The sequence below is a fragment of the Macaca nemestrina genome, chromosome 9 (genome assembly GCF_043159975.1).
Source record: "Macaca nemestrina isolate mMacNem1 chromosome 9, mMacNem.hap1, whole genome shotgun sequence".
Classification (NCBI taxonomy): Eukaryota; Metazoa; Chordata; class Mammalia; order Primates; family Cercopithecidae; genus Macaca; species Macaca nemestrina.
This window is the reverse complement of record NC_092133.1, coordinates 76,481,277-76,507,753: the sequence shown is the minus strand read 5'-3', so window position 1 is coordinate 76,507,753 and position 26,477 is coordinate 76,481,277. Positions and strand designations below refer to the sequence as shown.

The 26,477-nt window shown below is 48.6% G+C and overlaps 1 protein-coding gene across 2 annotated transcripts in view; it reads right to left on the bottom strand.

The window, feature by feature from the left end:
• Positions 1-26,477, bottom strand: part of LOC105465936 (tetraspanin 14) — a 63,847-nt gene that overhangs the window by 27,687 nt on the left and 9,683 nt on the right. For both annotated transcript variants that reach the window (XM_011714580.3, XM_024787963.2), the window contains one exon: positions 1,932-2,029. In XM_011714580.3, coding sequence (XP_011712882.1) covers positions 1,932-2,012 — 81 coding nt within the window. In that variant the 5' untranslated portion in view covers positions 2,013-2,029. Of the gene's footprint in view, positions 1-1,931; positions 2,030-26,477 lie in introns of those variants that run through there.

The following is a 26,477-nucleotide window of genomic DNA, read 5'->3' as shown; positions in this document are numbered from 1 at the left end:
ACATCAAATATCCAGCAATGCCCTATTTCAGGAACAATGATGCAGTTGCTGGTGCAAAGTTATCGGAGCATAGGAAAAGATGTGGGCTAAAAGACCAAGCCATTGAATCCCACCTTATTTTTCTGTAGGACAGAAAATCCCCAAACACACTAAGATAAATCACCAGGAGATGAGGCTGTAAAATCAAGCTTGCAAGGCTGAGAAGACTTAGTAAGTCTGCCTTGTTTTCAAGAGTTCCAGTCCCAATAGGTGATGCCAAATCTGCAGTAGAAGCAAAATATGACATCATGGCCACTCATTCTGTCCTCCTTTCTCCACCTACACCCACACAGATATTCATAAACTATGTTTAATGGTTTTAAAAGCCTCTGTGCATGATCATGTCCCCAGGCCCTCCTGCACAGAATCAATGTCTGCCTCTCCCTGGACCAATCTCACTGGCAATAAACACATGCTATATCTCCCTTAACCCCCTGACCATCTCCAGCCAGTGTCCAACTTTTCTTCTCCTCTTTAAGGCAAGCATCCTTGGAAGAACTGTCAAGAGTCATCCCCTTCACTTCTTTACTTCCCACTGGCTCCTCAGCCAACTCCAGCTGGGTTTCTATCCACCCACCCTGATCCGCTACCCAGAGCACAGAGTGGTCTCTTCAAGTTCATCAACAACCTCCACTTTGTCTAAGCCATTACCAATGTCCTGTCCTCATCCTTCTTCGCCTCCCTGCACCATGGTTGACTGTGCCTTTCTACTTTAAAGGCTTCTACAACACACAATCTCCTGGTCTTCCCTTTATCTCGGACCACTCGCTCTCAGCCAACTTGGGAGTGGGTTTTCTTCCTCGACCCAACCTCTAGCATCCTAGGGCTCAATATTCAGACCTCTCCTCTTCTCAGTCAACACACCCATTTTCCACACTCTCATCTGGTCCAGCCCTTCCTCTGATGGTGGCTGGCCAAGACTTCCATCTCCAGGACAGTCAACAACAAAGGAAATGGTATCTCCCTGAGGCTGGCTATGAGATAATTTAAATGTACCCCTTCTATCCCAAATCCCATCTCAGAACCTGGGCACTCTGCAGAGTGACTCTCCAGTCACTCCAAAATCAGATCACACCACCCAACTTACAAGCCTTCCAATAATTATTTAAAGCAGTAAAAAATAATTCCAACTATTTATTGAGACCCGTGTGATCCTTTGTGACCCGGCTCCTGCATGCCTCTGTCCCTATCTGTGTCCCTTCTCCCACTTACTCAGCTCCAGCCACATGGCCTTCTGTTTGTCCTTTGCACACACACAGCTCATTCCTGCCTCAGGCCCTTTGCAGCTGCCATTCTGTCTGTCTGGAGCATTCTTCCCCAGATCCCTGCTTGGCCGCCTCTTCATTAGTACTCAGTTTTCAGCCCACAAGTCACCTCCACAGAATGCCTTTCCCTGGCCACCCTAGCTAAGGAGCATCTCCCTCACTGTCCTGTTGTTCAGGAGGCTAACATGCCTCTTGGTTACACATAAGCACTATAAGAATAGCACTTTATTGCCCTTGTCTGCTATCACCTCCCAGAACCTAAAACAGGGTCTGGCCCATAGTCAGATTCACACAAAGTACGTTGCTGCTGCTGTCTCATTGGGGCACTCCCAGGATCGGAACAGGGGGCAGGTGAGGGAGACAGACAGGAATCTGGGTCAGAGTCCCAAGACTTCCTGAACCCCCAAGGCTGGGTTGGCCTTACTCTGGCTTTCAATCACCTCAGCCTTCGGCCTTCCCCCATCCCCACAGTTGCAACTGGTTCTGTGAGGGTAGGGGTCACTGACCCTGCCCACCACCTTATCCCAGAGCTTTACATAGTGTCTGGCAAATTAAGAGTGTGTGGAAAACCATAATTTAGTGAATAAAGGACTAAACAAGGGAATGTGGCCACTCTCATCCACTTACCCAGAAGATGATGTTGTAGCTGAAAAGGAGGTACTTGTACCAGCAGCTGACCTTGGCATTAGAGTATCTATAATAGTGCATCTTCTGAGAAGCAGAATCTGCGGAGAGATGTGTGACTAGTGAGATGACAGGCTCAGCGTTAAAACCTCTCCCCAAAACCTGCTCATAGGTAGATTCCAGAAAGCTCCCGATCATTTCCCTCATGACCCTTTACCGGTTCAAGCAGAGGCCTACTACCAAGGCTAGGTATACGTAACGCAAAACTCAGGTTGAATCAGCTCTCCAAAAAACAAACGAAAGGATAAGAGACATTTTTGAAAGAAGGAAGAAAGATGCTTTTTAAGTGTCTTTTAAGTACCAAGAATTCTGCTTGGAGCCTTCCCAAATATTGATCTCATCACCTCTCGACTGGGAATTGGTTTTTTTTCACTTCATTGTTTAGGAAACCATTCAGAAAGATCACATGACTTGCCCAAGGACAAGAGAGCAGTGATAGCCCAGGATTGGAACCAAGGACAGGGGACTTCACAGTCCACGTTCTTTCCACGCACCAGAGCCAACAGAAGAAACAGGGGCTCGATCACAAAGAGCCACGTTTGGGAGATGAACATGCAGGCAGGTCTGGACATGATCCAACTGTGCCCAGTGGAGAAAAGCCAAGATGAGGGCTCCATATTCATTCATGCAGCATTTTCTGAGAACCTCTGAAGCTCAGCCCTCAGAGGTGAGGAAGGCCACTGGAGCCAGCAGCCATCCCCCTGCTCCCTCCCTCCCCTGTCACCCGCACCCCGCCCCCCCACCTCAACCCAGACCATAGCCATAGCTTTGTCCTCCAGGGCTGTCATGAAACTTGGACTACACAGCCTACGTGGGAAGACCCTGTGAACTACAGAGTGAAGGGTGGGGCCACTGATTTTTATCTGTGTCTAACCCCCAAAGCAACCTCAGAGATCCTACCACAGAAGGGTGTTATTTCTGAGGGACTTTTCTGAGGGCCTGGGCTACCTTTACTGCTTTCCTTTTTGAACCCCAGTGGCAATCCAGGTGGACCCCTAAGTCCTCCACGGTCTCCTGCCCCCCAGTGCAATGACTGAACAGCAAGGAAGGACAGAGTGCCTCAAGTGGACAGGTAGGAACAGGATCAGAGGCCCGCAGGGCAGTGGTCCCATGCCAGCCCCCTGCTCACCCCCAGCTTCCCAGGTGAGGAGAGTAACACAGCACAAGGCGAAAGCAGACAAGGCCACCCTAGAGGTGAGGAGGCGACCGACCCACATCCGCCAGTGAGAAACCAGCTTCCACGTGGTGGCTACTTGCAAAACCCCTTCCTGTGAGGCTGCCACAGCCGGCTGGCTGCTGCTCTGCAATGTTCTCAGAAAGAAGTGCCAAGAAGGGACATGAAACCACACTCCTCTGGAAACGGAACCTGTGACGGCTCCACCTCTCCCACGGTGTGGAATTGACAGGCACAGCCTAGACACCACCATTCATCCACTGGCCCCTCCTTCTGTCTGACCTCAGGAACCGGCAGGGGAGAACGACAGGCAGACCACTACCCAGCTGCCCCATCCCCACCTCCTGCCCTACCACCACCCCACCAGCAGAAGAGTACATCCATAAAACTTGCCTCCAAGAATGAGTGTGTGAACACAACCACCTGCTGCCCAAGGACTCCACAGGACACAAGGCCACACACGAGGCCTAAATACTGTCTGGGTCACACAGAGTGGCTGCAGGGAGAAAAGGAGCTCTCAGGTAGAGACACAGGCGCCTTCCTCCAGCACCATGACCTCAGCCCATCCAAGTCCCTGCTCTCTCGGGACCTCAGCATCCTCAACTAAAGTGGGGCTCTTAGTGACCTACCCCTAATGTCACTGGCATGAGGGGCTTGGCTGGCAGCATCGCAATCACTTGTTCTAAATACAGATCCCAGCCCCCAACACAAGGTTCTGGTAAGGAGGTCTGCGTTGGAGCCCTGAATCTGCATTTCTGACAAGTCCCCCACCCCCGCCCCCACCATGATACTGATATGCCAGCAGACCCATGCCCAGCAGATCAGGTATCAGCTTAGGCACCGAGGGCTGCAGCAGTCCCCTTGGGGGATCTTACAAAGGTAGATGGGCCCGTGAGCTATGATGCAGCACACGGATTCACAGAGAGGGGCTCCTTGTAGGCAACTAACTTAATGGTAGCTATAGCTAACATTCACCAGCTTGTTTCAGATTACAGGGCCCCACAGCACTGGGTTGGTTTGCTAATTTTTTGTGTAGGTAGAGATAGCAGTCTCACTATGCTATGTTGCCCAGGCTAGTCTCAAACTCCTAGCCTCAAGCAATCCTCCCTCCAGGGCCTCCCAAATTGCTGAGATTACCTACATGAGCCACCACACCCAGTCAATGGTTTGGCTTTTTTAATTGTTCTGTTTTTCCCCTTCAGGGGAGGGTTGGGCTACCCAACTATAAATCCATGACTGGATTAATGCATATAGAATGAAAAAAAACTTTTAACCTAAAACTCAAGTACATTTATCACAGAGAACTGTCAATTCAGCTGGAAACGCCCTATGAGGCAGAAAAATGTTCTAAGCAGTAGAAACTCTGTTCCTTTTTATGGACAAGACAATCCTGCCCCCCCTCTTTCTCATGGTTCCCAGAGGAGCCTGGAAAGTAGAAGGCTGTGCCCCCCAGGGAGCTGGGCCTCAGGAACTGAGGAGGGCTGGTCAGGCATGGAATCGAATGCCTTGGGATCCTAGGGAGTGCTCCTTTGACCTCATTTAACCCAACCCTGTAAAGAACTCTCCGGAAGCAGTAAGAAAAGCCAAACTTCCCCCTTCCTCCTTGATGAAAGCTCCACAAAGAAACCAGCTCATTAGCAAACGTGTCTGTGTGCTTTCCGCAGTGTTGGTGGCTCACCTCTGCTCCCCTGCCCGGGGCCTTCGCAAAATGACTGTCCTGTGGCAACACAGGGAATCTCAACCTGATGGTCCCTGGTCTCCTGCAGCTCGCAACCATTAAGTGCACAGAACATGGAAAGGCTACAGGGAACACTTCAGGGGGATGCAGCTCACAGGGAGGCCAGCACTCTGGAGCAAGGATTCTCCATGGGGCGCCTGGCTTCCCTGACCATCTGCTGTTTCACCTTCCACCCAACACTCATGACCAATCAGGAAACAATTCTGCTTTCAGATGCTGGGATCCACACTTACACCCATCAGAGACTCTCACAGCCACACCCTAAACTCCAAGCCCTCACTCCCTCCCTGGTAACATCAACACTCGAAACTACACTAGCCAGGGCCACACTGCGGAATAACTAGGAAGAAACCCCCTCTCATCCAAGAAGAGGTATGCCACACTCAGACAACGTATCCTGATACACGTGCCACTTACAACCCAGAGCACATGCACCACCAGCATTATACCACTTTTGGCCATTTTTGTACAACCCAGGATAACCCCATGAGGTCTAGAGGTGGGGCTGTCCCAGTGACACTTTTTCCCCCATCCTCAGCCCACAGAAGAGGAAACTATTGCAAGAACTGTTGCAAGGAAACATTTCAGTTTTCCTTCACCCCCTCCCCCACCCCTGCCACCCACCTAACCTCAGGAGAGGGAGGGAAGGCACCTCTCACTCTGTCCCTCTCTGCTCTGTTGGTCAGCAGGTTGAAAAGCAGGTCCTGACCCTCCATGGGGCTGGCAGATCCTGTCTCCACACAGTTTAAGCTGAGGGAGGTAAATGGAAGACTCATTTGGACTCCAGCCTAAGCCACATCCTCCTACACAGTGTATGGTGGCCTTCTATCTGTGGAGGGGTAATGATGGAGCTGCACAACAGGTGTGGCTCGGAGGCTTCAGAATCCCAAGGGAGGAAAAAAGGACTGAGCATTCGTGAGCCACCAACGGAGCTACTAGCGCATTTACGCAAAAATGCAGGAAGGCTGATAAGGCAGTAGTGCTGAAACTAGAACGCAGATCTGACCCGAAATGATTCCCGAAATGACCATGGTCCCTAGCATCTCACCTCATTTGCTAAACCACATCATACTGAAGGAAGGCAGAAATTAGCCCTCTATGAGCAGACGCATCCACAATGAACACCAACACCATTTATCTTACACACACACACAGACACACGCGTACGACTAAGAACCTTCCTGAAAGTAGAGATGGGTAAACTTTTCACAAACGTTAAGTACCATTCCAGCAGAGGAAGAATCTCCAAAAGCTATTTTGTGTGCACAGAAAAAAAAATTAAGATCTCAAACTGTCTCAACTCTAAGAACATGATAGAAAATAAAGCATCAGTGTGGCAGGAAGGAGGCACATGTTTATCAAAATACCAACTTTTCAAAATGGGGCAGAGGGAGAATTGTTTAACAGTGGTGAGATAACTGGTTAGCAACTTGAGGGGAGTTAAATAATAAGCAAATAACAATTTACAGATTTAAAGGGCATACGCACATGCACGCAAACACCACACCCAGAGAACAGGGTTTTCAATTCCATTTTACCCTCCTTCAACTTTTGAGGCAACAGGAAAAACCAATTAAAAGCACAACACTACCAAGCCTGAACAGATAACAAGTCTAAAAAATCCCCATGATTAAAAGTAACATTAAAATAAAAACGGAAACACAAATGGTATCTGCAGCTGAAAAAATTACGACAGAGTAAATATCTGCAACCTACAGAGAGAGTCATACTTCAAAAAGACTCCCATTGTATACAAATGAACAAAGGATATGAACATCATACACGAAGGAAAGAATAACATAACAAAGGAAAGAATAACATAACAAATGGAAAAATAAGCCTGTGCAACATGGCCAAACACCATCTCTACAAAAAGTACAAAAATTAGCTGGGTGTGGTGTCTGAAGTCCCAGCTACTTGGGAGGCTGAGGTAGGAGGATCGCTTGAGCCCGGGAGGTCAAGGCTGTGATGAACAGTGATCACACCACTGCACTCCAGTCTGGGTGACGGAGCAAGACCCAGTCTTTAAAAAAAAAAAAAAAAAAAAAGGAAAAATATTCAATGTCACGAGAAATAAAACTGAAAGACAATCCAGACATACTATTTCACACTTTTTTTTTTTTTTTTTGAAACGAGTCCTGCTCTGTTGGCCAAGCTGGAGTGCAATGGCGCAATCTCAGCTCACTGCAACCTCCACCTCCCTGGTTCAAGTGGTTCTCCAGCCTTAGCCTCTGGAGTAGCTGGGATCACAGGCGCATGCCACCAGGCCCGGCTAATTTTTTAATTTTTCATAGGGGTTTCGTCATGTTGCCTGGGCTGTTCCTGAACTCCTGAGCTCAAAGCGATCCACCCACCTCGGCCTTCCAAAGTGCTGAGATTACAGGTGTGAGTCACCATGCCTGGCCTATTTTATACATTTTTTTTTTTTTTTTGAGATGGACTTTCGCTCTTGTTTCCCAGGCTGGAGTGCAATGGCGCAATCTCGGCTCACCGCAACCTCCGCCTCCCGGGTTCAAGTGATTCTCCTGCCTCAGCCCACTGAGTAGCTGAGATTATAGGCGACTGCCACCGTGTCCAACTAACTTTTGTATTTTTAGTAGAGACAGGGGGTTTCACCATGTTGGCCAGGCTGATCTCGAACTCCTGACCTTGGGTGATCCGCCCATCTCAGCCTCCCAAAGTGCTGGGATTATAGGCGTGAGCCACCACACCCGGCCTACTTTATACTTTTTAATTTAACAAAATTACCACTACTATTGTGGCAAAACATTTATTCCTTGCTAGCAGCAGCAGAAATGGTGTTACTACCGTTTGGTAGCAACATGGTAACATTGACCACCAAAAAAAAAAAAAAGTCACACCCTTAATCAGTAAACTAATGACTAAGAATTTGCCTCCAGAAAAAGGATATGCATTAAGTGAAACACGAACCTGATGGTTTGCAATTATGGGACAATTTGTAAGCATGTGCTTAAAGGCCGAAGTGGAACGTTAAGAGCATGAAAATGGCTGCATGGAGTGGTGGTGGACTTACAAGTGATTTTCCAAAAAGGTTTCCAGCGTCACACCATTACCACTCTTGTATTATAAATGAAAATGGGGTCACTGCTGATTGGGGGGTGCCCCTGCTGGGGAGGAGAATGCTGGCTACAATATGATAAGGCTGGCAGTCATTATAAACAGGGCTCGGCTTCAGTGTTGTACTCACCTGTAACATTCCTCCCTTCTGCCCTTCTTTAAATTAAAAAAGTAGCACATTCTCAACTGTAAAATATCTCAACAATTCAGAATTATGAAAAGTGAACTGGCTGGCTGGGAGCAGTGACTCACGCCTATAATTCCAGCACTTTGGGAGGCTGAGGCAGATGGATCACCTGAAGTCAGGAGTTCGAGACCAGCCTGACCAACATGGTGAAACCCCATCTCTACTAAAAACACAAAATTAGCCAGGCGTGGTGGCTCACGCCTGTAATACCAGCTACTCAGGAAGCTGAGCAGGAGAATCACTTGAACCAGAGAGGCGGGGATTGCAGTGAGCCAAGATCGCGCCATTGCACTCCAGCCTGGGCAACAAGAGCGAAAACTCCGTCTCAAAAAAAAAAGGAAAAGAAAAGTGAACTGACAATGAGAAACCACTAAATAAGGGTTTTCAAATCTTATCATGACCCATAGAAAGAAATACATTTAACGAAAGTCAATCCAGTGCACACACACACTCACATGCACAACTAAAATGAGTTCTGTGGAGGCCGGGCGCAGTGGCTCACGCCTATAATCCCAGCACTCTGGGAGGCTGAGGCAGGCGGATCACTTGAGGTCAGGAGTTTGAGACCAGCCTGGCCAACAAGACAAAACCCTGTTTCTACTAAGAATACAAAAAATTGGCCGGGTGTGGGGACGGGCGACTGTAATTCCAGCTACTCGGGAGGCTAAGGCAGGAGAATTGCTTGAACTTGGGAAGCAGAGGTTACAGTGAGCCAAGATTGCTCCAGTGCACTCTAGCCTGAGCCACAGAGCAAGACTCCATCTCAAAAAAATTAAAATGAGTTTTGTGAAATATGTCCTCCATCACATGCCGTGCATTACAGATTTTTTTCTTTTCATTTTTCAAAATCATAACTGCACATAATCTAAGAATCAACTACTGTAAAAACCGTGTTGAGAAAACAGCAGATTCCAGCCCTTAGGTCAGGTTTTCCCTTTCTAGGTGACACTTCCAACTTCTAGCTGACTCTTGATGTTTACACCCAAATATCTCTTAGAAATGTCTGCATATAGGCTGGGCGCGGTGCCTCATGCCTGCAATCCCAGCACTTTGGGAGGCTGAGGCGGGCGGATCACCTAAGGTCGGGAGTTCAAGATCATCCTGACCAACATGGAGAAACCCCGTCTCTACTAAAAATACAAAATTAGCCGGCTGGGCACAGTGGCTCATTCCTGTAATCCCAGCACTTTGGGAGGCCGAGGCAGGCAAATCACGAGGTCAGGAGATTGAGACCATCCTGGCCAACATGGTGAAACCCCATCTCTACTAAAAATACAAAAAATTAGCCGGGCATGGTGGCGGGTGCCTGTAGTCCCAGTTACTCGGGAGACTGAGGCAGGAGAATGACGTGAACCCAAGAGGCGGAGTTTGCAGTGAGTCAATATCGTGCCACTGCACTCCAGCTTGGGCGACAGAGCGAGACTCCGTGTCAAAAAAAAAAAAGCCAGGCGTGGTGGCCCATGCCTGTAATCCCAGCTAATTGGGAGGCTGAGGCAGGAGAATCGCTTGAACCCGGGAGACGGAGGTTGCAGTGAGCCGAGATCGCACCATTTTGTATTATTCCCCAACTTTTCAGTTTTAGCACTCCACTTTCTACCTTGGAAGAGGAGGACTTAACCATTTACTCCCCACAAATCCCTCTCCCTGCAAGCTACCCCTCACGCTTGTCCTTTCCAATCTCTCCACTGATTAAACTGCAGTGCTGGCTGGAGTAATTTTCATAGCTGACCTTATTATGACCATGTGAGCTATCAGAGTGAGCAAGATAACACATGATTTCATTTCTTCTCCCGTACAACTTCTTGTTTTGCTTAATTGTCTATGAATTTATCAATTTTTAACTGAAATTTTGATATCAGTTGTCTAAATCTACTCTCAGTGAGTTTTTTCACATCTGATGTTTTATTCGTATTTCTTCTTCAAAAAGAAATCCTCCTGGGGCCTTCGGAGGTCCTTCCATCTGGACCAATGCACAGAATTCCCTTTACATCTTTTGGGATACACCCTAAAGAAGATCCGGTCTTTGTTCATCTTCATGGAGAAATCCTTCAATGTGAAAGGCAAGTTTTTCACATCCAGTATGTCTGAAACATTTTTATTCTACCTTCCTTTTTTTTTTTTTTTGAGACAGAGTCTCACTCCTTCACCCTGGCTAGAGTGCCCTGGCGCAACCTCAGCTCACTGCAACCTCTGCCTTCTGGGTTCCAGAGATTCTCCTGCCTCAGCCTCTGGAGTAGCTGGGATACAGGCATGCACCACCACACCCAGTTAATTTTTACATTCTTAATGGAGACAGGGTTTTGCCACGGTGGCCAGGCTGGTCTCGAACTCTCCTAATCTCAAGTGATCCGCCTGCCTAGGCCTCCCAAAGTGCTGGGATTACAGGATCCCTTCACTCTTGAATGAGTTTGGCTGTGTGCAGAGTTCTAGGCTGGGGATCAATTTCATTGAGCATGATGAAGGCATCACTCCCCTACCTCCTATATTCAGATGTATCGAGAAGCCCAAAACCACTCAGATTTCTTACCTCTGTACTTGACCTGTTTCTTTCTCTGTGTAACTTGTGTATCACCCCTTTCTCCCAAGCATATTGACGTTTGAGGGTACTAGTTTGGGTCTGCCTTCCTCTACTTGGCTCAACATTCCATAGGCCCCTCCATAGAGAAGCTAATAACCTATTTCAGGCAATATTTTCCTCAATGATTTTGCCACCTGCATTCTTCTGTTTTCCCTTTCGGTTAGCTCCCATCAATTGATGTGGGAAGCCTGGCTGATGCTTTAATTTTCTTACCTTTTCTGCGTTATTTATTATTCACCTCCTCATTTGTTTGCTCTATTTTCTGAAAGACTCCCTGAACTTTATTTTCTAATAATACTACTGATATTTTTGCTCTGCCCTTATTTTAATTTTCAGATAACTTTGTTTTCTAATTGTTCCTTTTTATTGTATCCTGTTCTTATTTCATGGATATAATAATTTTTTTCAAAATGTTCTTTTCTCCAAACAGACTTCCTTTCAAATTGCTTTTTTTCATTTCTTTTGCTTTCCTTCATTAGGCACTTTCTTTAGCCATCTAGTAATCCCTGGCAGTCCTCATGATTAAGAGTGAATGACTCAGGAACTAGCTGGAAGCTCTGAGTCCCTGGGCAGCTAAGTTTCTGTCTAGGATGATCTGGTTGGGTCATTTGCTGGGAAATCCTTGCTGTGAGCATCATTTGTATTGTTTTCCCATCTTAGGCTGGTTAGATTCCACAGTGAGGACTCTTCATCTCTAAGGGCCTGGCTGTCAATGTTCTAGAAGCTAAAAGGGGTCAGAAGACTAGAGAATGGAAGTGGTCTCTATATTAACTCCCAAGAATACCTGGAGGCTCCTAGGCCCTTGGTTTTTCCTTCTGCAGAAATGTGCAACATGCAGCTAAAGTCGGAGAGGCCAACACCCAGCATCATGGTGGAAGGAAAGGGATCGAAGGATATAACTGCATCAGCTGCTTTCAAACTATTCTTGTACTCAGCAACCTCTGATGCCCACGTTCCCCTCCCCCCACCAAAAAGTCTCATGCCTTCCACTCCTACATTATAAACCGAATCATTCATGTACTCTTTGCTTGCAAAATTTTTCTTGCTGTTGTTTTATTTCTCATTCTCCCTGTCCTCATGCATTGATTTCTTTTTTACAACTCCCTTTATCTTATGTGGGGTTTTAGGAGAAAGCAAAATCAGATGTGTCTACTCAGACCATTATTTTTTACCCAGAAGACCTCTAGGAAGATTTCAAAGTATTTTTAATTGCCACCTTTTTATTCAGCAAAGTGAAAAAATCAGGAAGTATAGTCTATTATTACACAAAAGAAAGGGCAAAAGAGACTTGGCACATGTAATTAAGGTTACTAATCAACTGATCTTAACATAGGGGGATCATCTGAGCAATCCAATGTAATTACATGAGCCCTTAAAAGCACAGCTTCCTCCCAGCTGAGGGCAGAAGAGGAAGGCAGAGAAGCAGCAGCAGGATTTGATGCACTGTTGCTGGATCTGAGTAGAGGGGCCACATGCAAGGACCAGTGAGGGGCTCTAAAGGCTAAGAGTAGCCCTGGCTGATAGTCAGCAAGGACTCAGTCCTACTGTAGCGAGAAACTGCACTCTGCTGAAAACCTGAATGAGCCTGGAAGTGAATTCTTCCTAGAGCCTCCAGAGAGGAGCACAGCCCTGCCAACAATTTGATTTGGGCTTTGTGAGACCCTAAGGAGGGAATAAGTTGAGCTATGCTGGGCCTGGACCTCTGACCTACAGAAATTGTGAGATTTAATACAGGCAGCCTTCTGCAACCATAGTTCTGTATCCATGGATTCAGCTAACTGGGAATGAAAAATATTTGGGGGGAAAAAAAAAGATACAAGTAAAAAATACAGTAAAACCGCCTGCAATCCCAGCACTTTGGGAGGCCGAAGCAGGTGGATCACGGGGTCAGGAGATCGAGACTATCCTGGCTAACATGGTGAAACCCCGTCTCTACTAAAAGCACAAAAAATTAGCCAGGTGTGGTGGCAGGGGCCTGTAGTCCCAGCTACTCCGGAGGCTGAGGCAGGAGAATGGCGTGAATCTGGGAGGCGGAGCTTGCAGTGAGCCGGTATCACGCCACTGCACTATAGCCTGGGCGATAGAGTGAGACTTCGTCTCAAAAAAAAAAAAAAAAAAAATACAGTAAACAACTATTTCCATAGCATTTACTTTTGTTTTTGAGACAGGGTCTTGCTCTGTCACCTAGGCTCGAGTGCAATGGTGCAAACTTGGCTCACTGCAGCCTAGACCTCCCAGGCTCAAGCAATCCTGCCTCAGCCCCTCAAGCAGCTAGGACTATAGGAGTGTGTTACCATGCCCAGCTGATTTTTAAATTTTTTGAAGAGACAGGGTCTCACTATATTGCCCAGGCTGGACTCGAACCCCTGGGCTCAAGCAATCCGCCTGTCTCAGCCTCCCAACATGCTTGTATTATAAGCGTGAGCCCCCACACCCAGCCAGCTTTCACACTGTATTAGATATTTTTAAGTAATCTGGAGATGGTTTAAAGTTTAGGAAAGAATATGTGAAGGTTATATGCAAATACTACACCATTTCATATTAAGGACTTGAGCATCTATGGATTTTGGCATCGTGGAGGAGGTGTGTCCTGGAATCAAACACCCTTGGACAATGGAGTGATGACTGTATAAAACGAATGGGGAGGTCGGGCACCATGGCTCACGCCTGTAATCCCAGCACTTTGGGAGGCCGAGGCAGGTCAATCACAAGGTCAGGAGTCCCAGACCAGCCTGGCCAAGATGGTGAAACCCTGTCTCTACTGAAAATACAAAAATTAGCTGGGTGTTGTGGCAGGCGCCTGTAATCTCAGCTACTTGGGAGGCTAAGGCAGAGATCTGCTTGAACCTAGGAGGCAGAAGTTGCAGTGAGCTGAGATCACGCCACTGCACTCCAGCCTGGGCGACAGAGCGAGACACTGTCTCAACAACAACAACAAAAAGGATGGGGAGGCCGGGCACAGTGGCTCACACCTGTAATCCCAGCACTTTGGGAGGCCGAGACGGGCAGATCACGAGGTCAGGAGATCGAGACCATCCTGGCTAACATGATGAAACCCCATCTCTACTAAAAACACAAAAACATAATTAGCCGGGCGTGGTGGCGGGTGCCTGTAGTCCCAGCTACTCGGGAGGCTGAGGCAGGAGAATGGCGTGAACCTGGGAGGCGGAGTTTGCAGTGAGCCAAGATCTCGCCACTAAACTCCAGCCTGGGGGACAGAGCAAGACTCTGTCTCAAAAAAAAAAAAAAAAAAGGATGGGGAAAGGGGGCAGAAAAAGAACATCAACTCAGAACAGAGTGGACCTTTAACTTAAAACTTTTTGTCTCTTTTTAGAGACAGGGTCTTTAATTCCCAGCTTCACATGGTCCTCCTACCTCAGCCTCCCAAGTAGCTGGGACCACAGGTGTGTACCACCATACCAAGTTAATTTTTAATTTTTTTTTTTAGAAATAGTGTTTCACTATGTTGCCCAGGCTAGTCTCAAACCCCTGGCTCAAGAGATCCTCCCTCTGCAGTCTCCCCCAAAGTGCTGGGATTATAAGCATGAGCCATCACGCTCAGCCCAAAACTTTTAGATTTACAGAAAAGCTCATTATCTCTCCTATTGCCAGATTAGCTCTATCAAACATCACTGCAACACAACAACTCCCTCAAGAACCAGCTGTTTAATCTTGGATCCAGATTAAACTCCGGCCAGTGCTTGGCAGCCCCACACCCAAAGGAGTCAGGCCCCTGGCTCCTCCCACAGGGACCTTCAGAGGGGGAGGATGGCTGCCTGCATCCCTCCAACAGGGTCTCCTTCTACCTCCAGTTCTTTGGCATCCCCTGATTCCACCTTGCCCTCTTTGGATGATGCCCATTTCAGGAGCTTGCTGGAAATGTGGAATCTCAATTCCCTTCAATCTGCATTTCACTAAGATCCTGAATAAGATGAAAATTTGAGAAGCTCTGAGACAACAGGCTCATTTTTTATATATAAATAAAAGGTCATGAGGGAGGAAGAGGGGAGAGAAGCCCCAAGGGAAGGAAGCCAGATGACACGACAGTGGAGAAAAGTGAACTGAGTGTTGGGAAGGCCAGGCCCAAACCATGTGGCCTGACCCTGCACAGAGGCACTCCGAGCTCCCCAGGCTTCCCTTGAGTGACGTCCCTGGAGTGTCTGCCCCTCCTATGGGATAATTACATGCCTCACAACCCTCCAACACTACTCTGCTGACGGTTCCAGAGATCTGCATCTTTCCACACAAGCACGAGGCACAAATACCAGACAGAGCATGGACCAAGGGGCCCCACCTGGAATCCCTAAGCCTTCACCCACCCAGACACTCAGGAGCTTTCCTAAACCCCTCTCGCTCCAATACCTCCCCTCCCCTCCCCTCCCCTCCCCTCCTCTCCCCTCCCGTCCCGTCCCGTCCCCTCCTGAGGGCACAGGTCAGTTCCTCATGACCTCACAGGGAAGGTCTGAAGGTCTCTTACCCAGCTCTCTACTTCTAACCCGACCCCTCTTCTGGCCCCTCTTTTTCCTAAGGACCCAACTGACAATGACAACACCCGCCACCCATATCCTCAGCTACACCCCATGCCGCCAAATTATCCTTGCTATCTCCTTCCCTCTCATTCTCTGAAGCCAATCCTTCAACACCACCTGGCCTTTGAGGCTCCCAGAACTGGCCTCTGACCTGATCACAGGCCCATCCCAGGGAAGGGCAGCCACATCCCCCAAGGAAAGTGGAGTTCCTGTTGCACCTCCAGTAGCACCTGGGGCCTGGACATTCCTACCATCTAAGAAGGGGGTCTCTAGAGCCCGCTAGGTGCTGGGGAACATTCACAGGCCAAAGGAACAGGCAGGCCCAGGGAGAGAAGCCTAGGAGAAGGCAGGCGAATATGAAAGGGAGTGTGCCCCAGTAGGAGAGAGAATCACTAAGGCAGGCCAGGGCAGGCTGCTCAGCTGCCCACAAGAATCTCACCCTCTGAGGGTGGAAGGAGGGGCTTGGCTCCCTCTGACTCACCCCTTAGAGCCAGAACTGTCCATGTACATCCCTGATCCATTCCCTCATTAACCCAAACACCACACCCAGGGGCCACCAGAAACACTGCAAAATTAGACACCGTGGCATGTGAACCTATGGATTATATCAAAAGAGAAAAAAAAAGTAATTTAAAAAAAAAAAAACCACCATGGTGGCAGCAACCACTCACTGGGGTGAAGAAGTTTGACTCTTTACTGTGGGAAGTCACTACACAGCTGCACAATGTCAAGGGGGCTGGATCCCCTACTTTATCACAGGGTAACAAACACTACCCTGGCACAGTGTGGGGAAGGTGGGCCCCCGGCTTCCAAGGTCATCAAGCCCTTGACCGCCAGCTCTGGACAGCCTCCACGCGGAGGCACAGGAGAGGCTGGGCCCCAGCCCTGAGCTCCACTAGGCTCTCCAATGGGCCTGAGGGTCTCAGTGCCTGGCATCCTGTAAAAACCCTGATATTAGCGACTGAAGCACTATGAATTTCCACCACCAAAAACCCACAACCCAAAACCTGCTGAGTTTCAGGACACCGAGGGGCCTCCTCATTAACCTGGTGAGAGGAGGCCTCTGTCTACCTCAGTGCTGTCATCAGGAAAGCAGCAGAGTGGGTGGATGTGGGTCAGGGGAGGCCTCAGCAGGAAAAGCACTGGGCCTGGAATGGAGGTCACCTAGTCCAGTGACTTCCAAGCTTACTATTTTTATTATTTTTTAAGCTACAGGAGGCTTTGTTCAAAGAAACTCTGACCCAGAAACCCAACATAGAGGCAGGCAGAGCAGGACACTTTTATCTTCAGGTGGCTGGGGAAAGGGAGACTTCACAAGGCGCACACTAAAAACCATGGGCCTAGTGCGGCTGATGCCACGCTCCACAGGACAGCAGAAAGGCTCAAGGAGCTGCCTCCAGAATCTTATGGCGACTAGTTCAACAGAACTGTAATAGGCCTGGAAATGCATGTTTTGAAGAGCTGTCATTCACAGCAGCTTGAAAAAGCCCCCACTGGCCAAATCTGGAACAATCTGAGTGGCAAAATAAACAATAATAACAATGGATTTTAACTCATTGAATAAAATAAGAATTCATGAGCCCATTCTAATACACACAGAGAGATAAACAAACAGGAGAGAAGGAAAAGTTCTGTGTAGCACAATGATACATAGCTACAGCAGTTCCGTATAGTTAAACGATAAATGTAGGAGGAATCATGGAATTAAATCATCGCATTCGACACCCATGACAGAAACAACCGACTGTGCCAAGAATCTGCAATGGGTCCTAAAACCAGTGATGAGTTTGATGTGAAATAGCATACTGTATTTGCATAGTCTCAAAGTATCTCCCCACAGGACACTCACAAAAGAACAAAACAGTAAGCTAGAGGAGAGAAACCCAGCAGACATCACCATAAGCAAGTGATCGTTGTTAGTATCACCGGTAATGACTCAGACCCACATCATGTGCCTCCCAAGGGGATGTACCCAGGACTCACCATTTCTGCAGTATTCCTGACAAAACTGCAAATCTTGCATCTAACCATGAGGAAACAACAAACAAACTTAAATTAAGGGAGATTCTACAAAATAACTGGCATCAAGTAACTCAAACACAGAGTTTGTGGTCCTTCTTTAAAAAAAAAAAAAAAAAAAGCAAACAAACATTCAGGCCTTGGGCCCCATTGGAGATTTTCACTTTTACGTTTTTGAAACAGGGTTTCACTCTGTGACCCAGGCTGGAGTGCAGTGGCACCGTCACGGCTCACTGCAGCCTTGACCTCCTGGGTTCAAGTGATCTTCCCGCTTCAGTGCACACCTGCAGTTCCAGCTACATAGGGAGATGGGGTCTCCCTATGTTGCCCAGGCTGGTCTCAAACTCCTGCTTAAGCCATCCTACTGCCTCAGGCTCTCAAAGTGCTGGGACCACAGGCATGAGCAACCACGCCCAGCACCCATTAGAGATTTTCAGAATGATTCATCAGGCAGCTCATTCAACTGCACCAGCAGCCTCAGGGCAACACCTGCCCACCCAGGTGAGGCAGGGCCTGGTCACCCACACTTGCCACCCACCCCACCCCCACTTCTCAAATGGCTAGGCAAAAGGAGGCCTGGCACCTTGGCTTCCAAGTTGATGTCCCAACAATACTTCCCTCTGCCATTGAAGGTGAAGCTGCCCACTCACGGGAGGATGCTAGGCCAAGGCAGGCTTGGTGCACACGCCCTATACCCTGATCATCATGACAGGCCTGTTTCTGAAAATCTAAGTCCACAAGAAATGTCTATACACAGCATCCTTTTACACGCCCCTGGTAAGAGCACATCAGAGCCTCTTCCTCACCCAGTTGCAAACAAATGTGGAGAGTCTGGGCCCAATCTACACTAGTATTCCCAACGTGAACAAGAACCCACGCCAAGGTGCTGTGCCTCCAGACTTCAGGAGGACTGGGCTGCGCCCTGTGGCCTCCCGAGATCAGCAAGGTTGAAGCAACCCACCCAGCAATCCATCAGTGCACAGGCTCGCTTGCCAAGCCCATGGGGGTAAAAAGGCTTTTGCTGTGGGAGACAAGCACCTGAAGACTTGTTTCTACATGTTCAGGGCACTGCTGCATGCAAGACACCCAGAATGAGGCCGTGGAGACCAACTCCAACTCAGAGTGGGACCTGTGCCTGACTCAGGGGACTCAGAATATGACCCCCTTCACTAAATGTAGTCAAATAGGTGCTGGAGGGCAGAGAGGAGGAGGTGGTGGTGGTGGTGGCAAGCTGGTCAGGAAATGCTCCCTAGAGCAGCTGTTTTAAATGTGTACTAGACGAGGGCAGCACATATAGAAGCTCCCCAGTTTGGGATCGAGAGCTGTGCCTGAAGATAGGGAGGAACACACTACAACCCAACCTGGCAGCAGGCAACTCTGTCACCCCAAGACTGCCCCTCCAATGAAGATGATTAACAGAGCCTTCAGTGTATCCCCAGCTCCAGGCTGGGACCTGCATGATGATACCAAGACAAAACCAGCATGGTCATCCTTGCAGGGCTGACACCGTCGGGGAGGGAGCCACTCCTGAACACCACATTTTCCAAGTGATGAGTGGCCTGTTCCTGGTAAGAAATAAACTTTGCTCCAATAACTGGGTCTTTAAAGGCTGGCTGTTAGAGGAGCTGTTCCAGTAGGCTGCAGGGATTTGACCTACATGCCTAATGTAGATTTGAAGTGTTCTCTTTGCACAGGTCACAAAGACACTACATAAGAGAGTTTAGAATTATATTTGCTCCTCATTCTCTGTTTCCATGCCTGAAAGGCATAAAAATTATGGCTATAAGATGCTTAAAAATCTTTGTACACAAAATTGCACAGTCCGCTAGAATATACTGTCGGTCTTCCATATATCCACAGATTCAAGTAACCAGGATCAAAAATATTCAGGAAAGGCTGGGCACAGCGGTTCACACCTGTAATCCCAACACTTGGGGAGGCCGAGGGGAGTGGATCACCTGAGGTCAGAAGTTCAACACAACCTGACCAATATGGTGAAACCCCGTCTCTAATTAAAACAGAAAAATTAGCTGGGCCTGGTGGCGCACGCCTATAGTCTCAGCTACTCAGGAAGCTGAGACAAGAGAATTGCTTGAATCTGGAAGGTGGAGGTTGCAGTGAGCTGAGAATTCGCCATTGCTCACCAGCCTGGGCAACAGAGCAAGACTCTGTCTCAAAAAGAAAAGAAAAAAAAAGTACAGGCCGGGCGCGGTGGCTCAAGCCTGTAATCCCAGCACTTTGGGAGGCCGAGACGGGTGGATCACGAGGTCAGGAGATCGAGACCATCCTGGCTAACACGGTGAAACCCCATCTCTACTAAAAAATACAAAAAACTAGCCGGGCGAGGTGGCGGGCGCCTGTAGTCCCAGCTACTCAGGAGGCTGAGGCAGGAGAATGGCGTAAACCCGGGAGGTGGAGCTTGCAGTGAGCTGAGATCTGGCCACTGCACCCCAGCCTGGGCGACAGAGCAAGACTCCGTCTCAAAAAAAAAAAAAAAAAAAGTACAAATGCTTTAAATTATATAATACTTATATTGCATTTACATTGTATGAGTTATTATAAGTAATCTAGAGATGATTTAAAGTATATGGGAGGAAGTACATAGGTTATATGCAAATACTACTAAGTGCGGGGGCTAAAACCAATCTCCCTTGGAGACAGGACACCAAGGGACAACCATACTGTGTTTTAAGACAAAAACCCCACCTCAAAGGATGGCAAGCTGGAAAACTTCTGAGTCTAGGATGGGACACTTTCCAGCCCACCCCAGGCGTGCCTCCCCCAGCCCGGAGGAAAAAGATTTACAGAGCTAAAACAAAACAAACAAACAAAAATCCTTTCCAAAGAAGCCATGAAAAGTGAAGCCCAGTGGGGAAAAATAAAACTAAATGTGCCTTGCGAATGTCAAAAGAGAGGAGGAAGCAGGGGCAGAATTTTTTAAACTGCAAATCAATGGTGAGAAACTACTGGAAAAGGCTGAGAGGAAATCAAGAGTCAGGAGAAAGCAGATCATCCCCTAAAACAGAGCTAGAAAGGCAGGGGGCCCCTTGGGTAGCTGAGCAGGAGAGTCAGGGTCTCATTCCCAGGGACGCAAGCTCTTCCCCACGAAGCCCCAACCTTCGCCAGAATGCAGGGGTTGTGCAGGCAGTACAGTGAAATCAGGACAGCCACCTCAAACTGTTTTCTGCTGCAAAACTACTATAAAATACAAATTTACAGTCCCTCTTCTGGACTATTTATTTATCTTCAACATACACCAAAACATCTTTATAGAAAATGCTTTGTGTTTCTTCCAAAAGCAAACAACATTTACGACCTGATTCTGATCCTGTTCTCCAGCTGGAACAGGGCGGGGCGAGTGGCACCAGATGGCCAGGGAGGCTTAGGGCTGCCCTTTCACCCAGGAGGGCTCCAGTTATCCCCCACCCCCACCCCCATGCCCCAAAGATAACCTCGACAGCAGGGCTGTGGGCCAAGGGGGCTTTCTCGATCTAGCTCCATTCCCAAGACATCGCCAGCACCGAGGAATAACTGCTGTACGCTGCACACCCAGAGGGGAAGGACTGCAGAGCCGGGGCTGGTGAACCTGTTTAAAGTCGGCAACTTTCAGGAAAGCAAGCGGGTGAAGACTGCAAAACCACGAAACACACTAACAAAGCAAAGGCGCAAGCATGACAGTGCGGCTGGCTGAGGCTATGCTTCTCAAACATGAAAGTGCATTCAGGCCAGGCACGGTGGCTTAGGCCTGCAATCCCAGCACTTTGGCGGATTGCTTGAATCCAGGAGGTCAAGGTTGTAGCAAGCCTTAATTGTACCACTGAGTGCAGAGTCAGACCCTATCTCACAAAAAATAAAAAATAAAAATTTTAAAAGAGCATTCGAATCACTTGGGTCACTTTGTTAACAATGCAAATTCTGATTCAGCCGATCTGGGTGGAGGCCCCCAAGGTTCTACAGTGCAGTAAGCTCCCAGGTGATGCCCATCCTGCCTATCAGCAGGTCTGTAGATGGCACTTTGAATAGTAAGGATGTAACACTGACACACAGAAGGAAAACAACCATTCAAGCACGTCATGGGAAGAAAGCCACCCATCTTTATTGTGCTTGATTTGCGAGGATGCAATCAGCTTCCCTGGAGAAATGCTTTAATTTTGGGATTTGTTCGGGATTTTGGTGCATCCCACTGGATTCTCACAGATTATTTTTATTCCCATTTCTCAGCTGTAAAAGCTCCTCTAACCAAATGATAGAGACCTGCCTCTTCCAAGACTACCGCCCTCCTGTGTCGCGCCCAGCAGACACACAGCCTACAGCAGTAGTGACACAGGCTGTACCCTGAAGACAATGGGAGGAAGTCAGACGGGCAGCAGGCACAGGGGGGCCTGGCACGCAGTGCTGGTTAGGGCTGGCGGGCCCAGAGGATGGAGGCTGGGCCAGGAAAGGCAGATAAAGGGCCAGAAACACAGCCTGAAAGGTTACCAGGAAAAGAACATTTTGTCTCCTAGAACCTATTAACAAAATAGAGGCAAAATTTAAACCGAGTCTCCACCCTCAAAGAGGCATGGGGATATTGTTTTCGTTTTTACTTTTAACAAGTTTGTTTTTACATTTAAGAGCTTGGCCTCACTTTGGCAAGAGGCAAAATTAAAAGCTTTACTTCCCTCTCCCTGGATTCCACTTCACAAGAGAGGGGCTACACTAATAAACAAAAGTAATGTGCCATTTCCAAGAAAAGCCAAGGCAAGGTCCAAGGTAAGACTACTTATCAGTGAGCTCCAGGGGCGACACTCAGCACCTGAGAACTGGGAGTGTGTGTTTGGGCTCCGGGTGGATCGGTTTCCACTTGAAAACTACGGGCATCTTTTGAGGTGATCATCACCACCGCTCGAAACGCCCAGGAAAAGAGGGGCCCTTTGTTAATTCCATCTGATGACATTTTCTTCCAAAGGATCCTGAGTTGGCAAGAGAGATTCCAGGTCGTGACCAACCATTTTGGAGTTAGAGTCACAGAACTCCAAGGGTTACAGCTAAAATGTTCCCGAAGTTCCTCTAAGCAACACTTCCATTTTCCAGTCAGAATCTGCACCCCAGGAAGTGACCCGCCAAGGTCACCCAGGAAGCCAAAATTCAAACCCCAGCTTCTACATTCATGTGTTTTTCCCAGAAAGAACACTGAGCTGCCTTGATCGTGACTTTCCCAGTCTTGTTTGGGTCCAACAACCTGTAAACTAAAAATAAAATTCTAAGCCCCATAACCAACTAAACAAACCCTCTTGGCCACGAGGACCCCAGAGAAACCTGAAAAACAGCTCTTGGCCACGACGAGAAGGGAGGTTGGAAAGGCCTCATTACATACCTCCTCCATTTCGGGATTTAGACACAACAACTGACCATCATTAATATTAAAACAGAGATCATTAAGACTAAGAAACAAGACTCTTCGTGACAATAAGATATCGAAATATAAAGAGGATCGAAGGCCACGACAGACAAGGGTTAAGTCACTCACCCCACTGCTGTAACCCAGTGTATTGGTTAATGGACTTCCTTATCTTACCAGTCCTTTCTGCTGACTCTAAATTTTTGGACAAAGCTTTACTCCTTTAACTAATTGCAAACTAAAGAATCTCTGAGGGGCCGGGCGCGGTGGCTCAAGCCTGTAATCCCAGCACTTTGGGAGGCCGAGACGGGCGGATCACGAGGTCAGGAGATCGAGACCATCCTGGCTAACACAATGAAACCCCGTCTCTACTAAAAAATACAAAAAACTAGCCGGGCGAAGTGGCGGGCGCCTGTAGTCCCAGCTACTCGGGAGGCTGAGGCAGGAAAATGGCGTGAACCCGGGAGGCGGAGCTTGCAGTGAGCTGAGATCCGGCCACTGCACTCCAGCCTGGGCAAGAGAGCCAGACTCCACCTCAAAAAAAAAAAAAAAAAAAAAAGAATCTCTGAACGCACCTATGACCTGTAAGCCCGTTTCACGATATCCCACCTTTCTGGGCTTAACCAATGCATATCTTCCATGTACTGACTTATGCCTTTGCCTGTAACTTTTGCCTTCTTAAAATGTGTAAAACAAAACTGTAATCCGACAGCCTCAGGCACCCTTTCCCTGGACCTCTTGAGACTACAGTGCTTTTCCCGGGCCACAGACACTCACTGGATTGGAATAAACCTCTTTAAAATATTTTAGAGACTTTGGTTTTTCTGTTAACATACCCCACCCCCCCGCACCCCCCTCCCCCGGCAAAGTGGCATCTGTGTTTCAATGCCTTTCAAGGTGAGCACCAGCTCTTTTTGCTTTGAGTCCTGTAGGTGCTACAACATTTGCTAAAATAAGGGCTGGGTGCTGTGACTCACACCTATAATCCTAGCACTTTGGAAGTCTGAGGTGGACAGCTTGAACCCAGATGACGAGTTCGAGAACAGCCAAGGCAACATAGCAAGAGCTTGTCTCTATGAAAATTTTTAAAAAATTAGTTGCGCATGGTGGTACGTGCCTGTGGTCTCAGCTACTGGGAAAGCTGAGGCAGGAAGATCACTTAAGCCTGGGAGGCCGGGGCTACACTAAACCATACTCATGCCACTGCATTCCAGCCTGGGCAACAGAGCAAGATTCCATGTCAAAAAATAAAATAAAATGAGGACACTCCAAGGTGCAACCCTATCTGGGGCTGAGGCTTGCTTCCTGATTTGTAAGACTTGGCTGATAAGAGAATCAAATAAGACAGCCAGGATGGGTTTTGAAAGGGTACGATAAAACGCTAAACACATGAAAACTAGTGGGAGTTATGAGTTCTATACAAAACAACTCTATTTCAAAGGCAGGTGCCTTACAGATTCTGGCTGTGGTTTAGAAAGGAGACAGTATGGGTTGGGGCGGGCACACCTCAGATAGAGAAGTCAGACAGTGGGTGAGAGTGGCCTTCACCCCGCCTGCAACCCCACACAGAGCTAAAATTGCACCCTCAGAGAGAATGCTCATTTTGCCCACCAAAAAGTGGTTGGGGAGAGAAAGGAGAGATTCAGATATGAAGGAGCAGGGGACAGTTCCCCTCAGTTAGAGAAAAGTCCTCACAACCACAGAGACCAAAATAAAAAATATTCTCAACCAATACTGCCTCTGTTTTCAACAAGCACCAGGAGATTAAGAACGAGCATCCTTTGTGCCTCGGAGTGGCTTTTTCTGCCGAAGACCTGGAGGCTAACTCACTCTCTCTTTAGTGTGCACCCTCGGTGGCCCAAAACAGGTGAGACCTCTCTCTGTTCCCACTGTAGGTGTCACTATCTTTGTGATCCAGTAAGAGGGGAGACTCTGTGCTTCTCTCAGCATGGCTGGGAGACAGGGGTACAGCCAGAGGAATTAGGGGTGCAGTCACGGGGCTGCCATGCCTTTGGCTCAGTGGGCAGATTCATGTCACAAGGGTTTCCACTCCGCCGGCACTGTGTGCTGGCTGCCTGCTGCCTGCTGCCAGCCTGAGATTCAAGAGCCCGGAGATGGCAGAACAAAGGAAAATGGCTGTGGCTCCTGCAGCGGGGGTGGCTGCAGGCTGAGCTGCCAGCACACAGGCTTTTCAGCAGCTGAGTGCTCGCGTGAGGAACAGGGGACACTGCGCTGAGCACTGAGGCACAAAGAAAGTAGGGGGCCTGGGAGACTAACAGCAACCCAGGCACGTGCCTGGCCCCCACCCAAAGGCACAGCTGGGCCAGGAAGACTGGGCAGAACTCACTCCCCAAAGCAGTGGGCAGGTGGCCGACAAGCCTGGCACCGGCCACTCCTGCTCCTTGCCCAGCTGCTCAGAACTCTTACCTAGAGGTGTTCCAGGCAAGCACAGGGACTTGAGAAGGGCGAAGGGGGATCTTGACAGAGGCAGAAACTAGAATCTGAGAACACATCATGGGCCTTGGCGTGGCTCAAGGCTCTCTGCAAATGGACCTCTATTAAGCATAATGGGCTCCTGCTACCAGCAACAATAGCTGCACTGACCACTCCCTCTCCCCCTCGCCTCTTTTTCTAGTCCCCTCCCACCACACCCCCCCAAAAAAACCTACAATGGGAAACAGCAGGAATCAGGGCAGAGCCCCTGAATAGCTCCACTGTGAGGCCCCAGGTCCCGCCTCCTCAACCCCACAGGTCAGCCCGCACTACCACCAGGCCACAATAGAAACCTCTGTGCTATCAAGGACCCAGGCCCAGACAACGAGCTGCACATGGGAAGCTCTGGCCTTCTCACAGGGACTGCATGTAACTGCAATGGTAAGAAGTTCTCTGACTAGAAGGGTGGGGGAGCCATGGCAGGGACACAGATCTCAAACCCACCAGGTCAGGGTCTATTTAGGAGGACTATCTGACAGCCAGCCCTAAAATCTCCCTGCTTCCCACCCTGCCCTGGCATGGGGCAGTGAGAGCCACACAGGGAAACAACCAGAGAGCTCCCAACACGGAGTGGGCGCCTCCAACATGCCCTCACGACTGTTCCTCCTTCCCCGCTCATCCCAGGAAGAACCATACCCCGTTTCTGTTCTGAAAGGAAGCGCCTGCTCAAAACATAAAACCCATCTATTATTTTCACCAGGTGCCCTTTACACAGGCTTTTAAAATCACAGGGTGGCAATCAGGCCCAATGTGGCCTGAACAGAGAGGTCTGCAGAACAACGAAAGGCCAAGGGAGACCAGAGCAGGGGGCTGATCCTCACACCAACCCCTGACACTGCAGGAAAATCTGCTCCTCTAAAAGCTGACACCAGCTCCAGCTTGTTGCAACCAAGGCTCCCCCTTCGCACCCTACACAGGTCCTGCAAAGTCCTGAGGCCGCTGGAACCCACTATGAGAAGCCTGCTCCCCCACCCTACACCCCAGCTCGCTCTGGCTGACTCCTCACACTTTTGGGGGCACAGGCAGCATGACCCACAGGGCCAGCCAAGGGCTGTAAATATGGAGCTTATGGGGACAGGCTGGCCGAACTGAACCAAAGACGGACCTGGGTGGGAACCAACACGCTGGCACCCCTCATGCCTTCCCAGTAGTTTCTCCAGCTCTTGTCTCTGTAGAAGGCCAAGATCCCTCCAAAATAAAACTTCGTAAACTTTCATTCCCCCTTTCGGAATCAAAGCTGCATGTTTCTTTTCCTTTTACACACCTAATGCAGTAACTCCACATCTAGTCATTTCCACTACAGACCTAGAGCA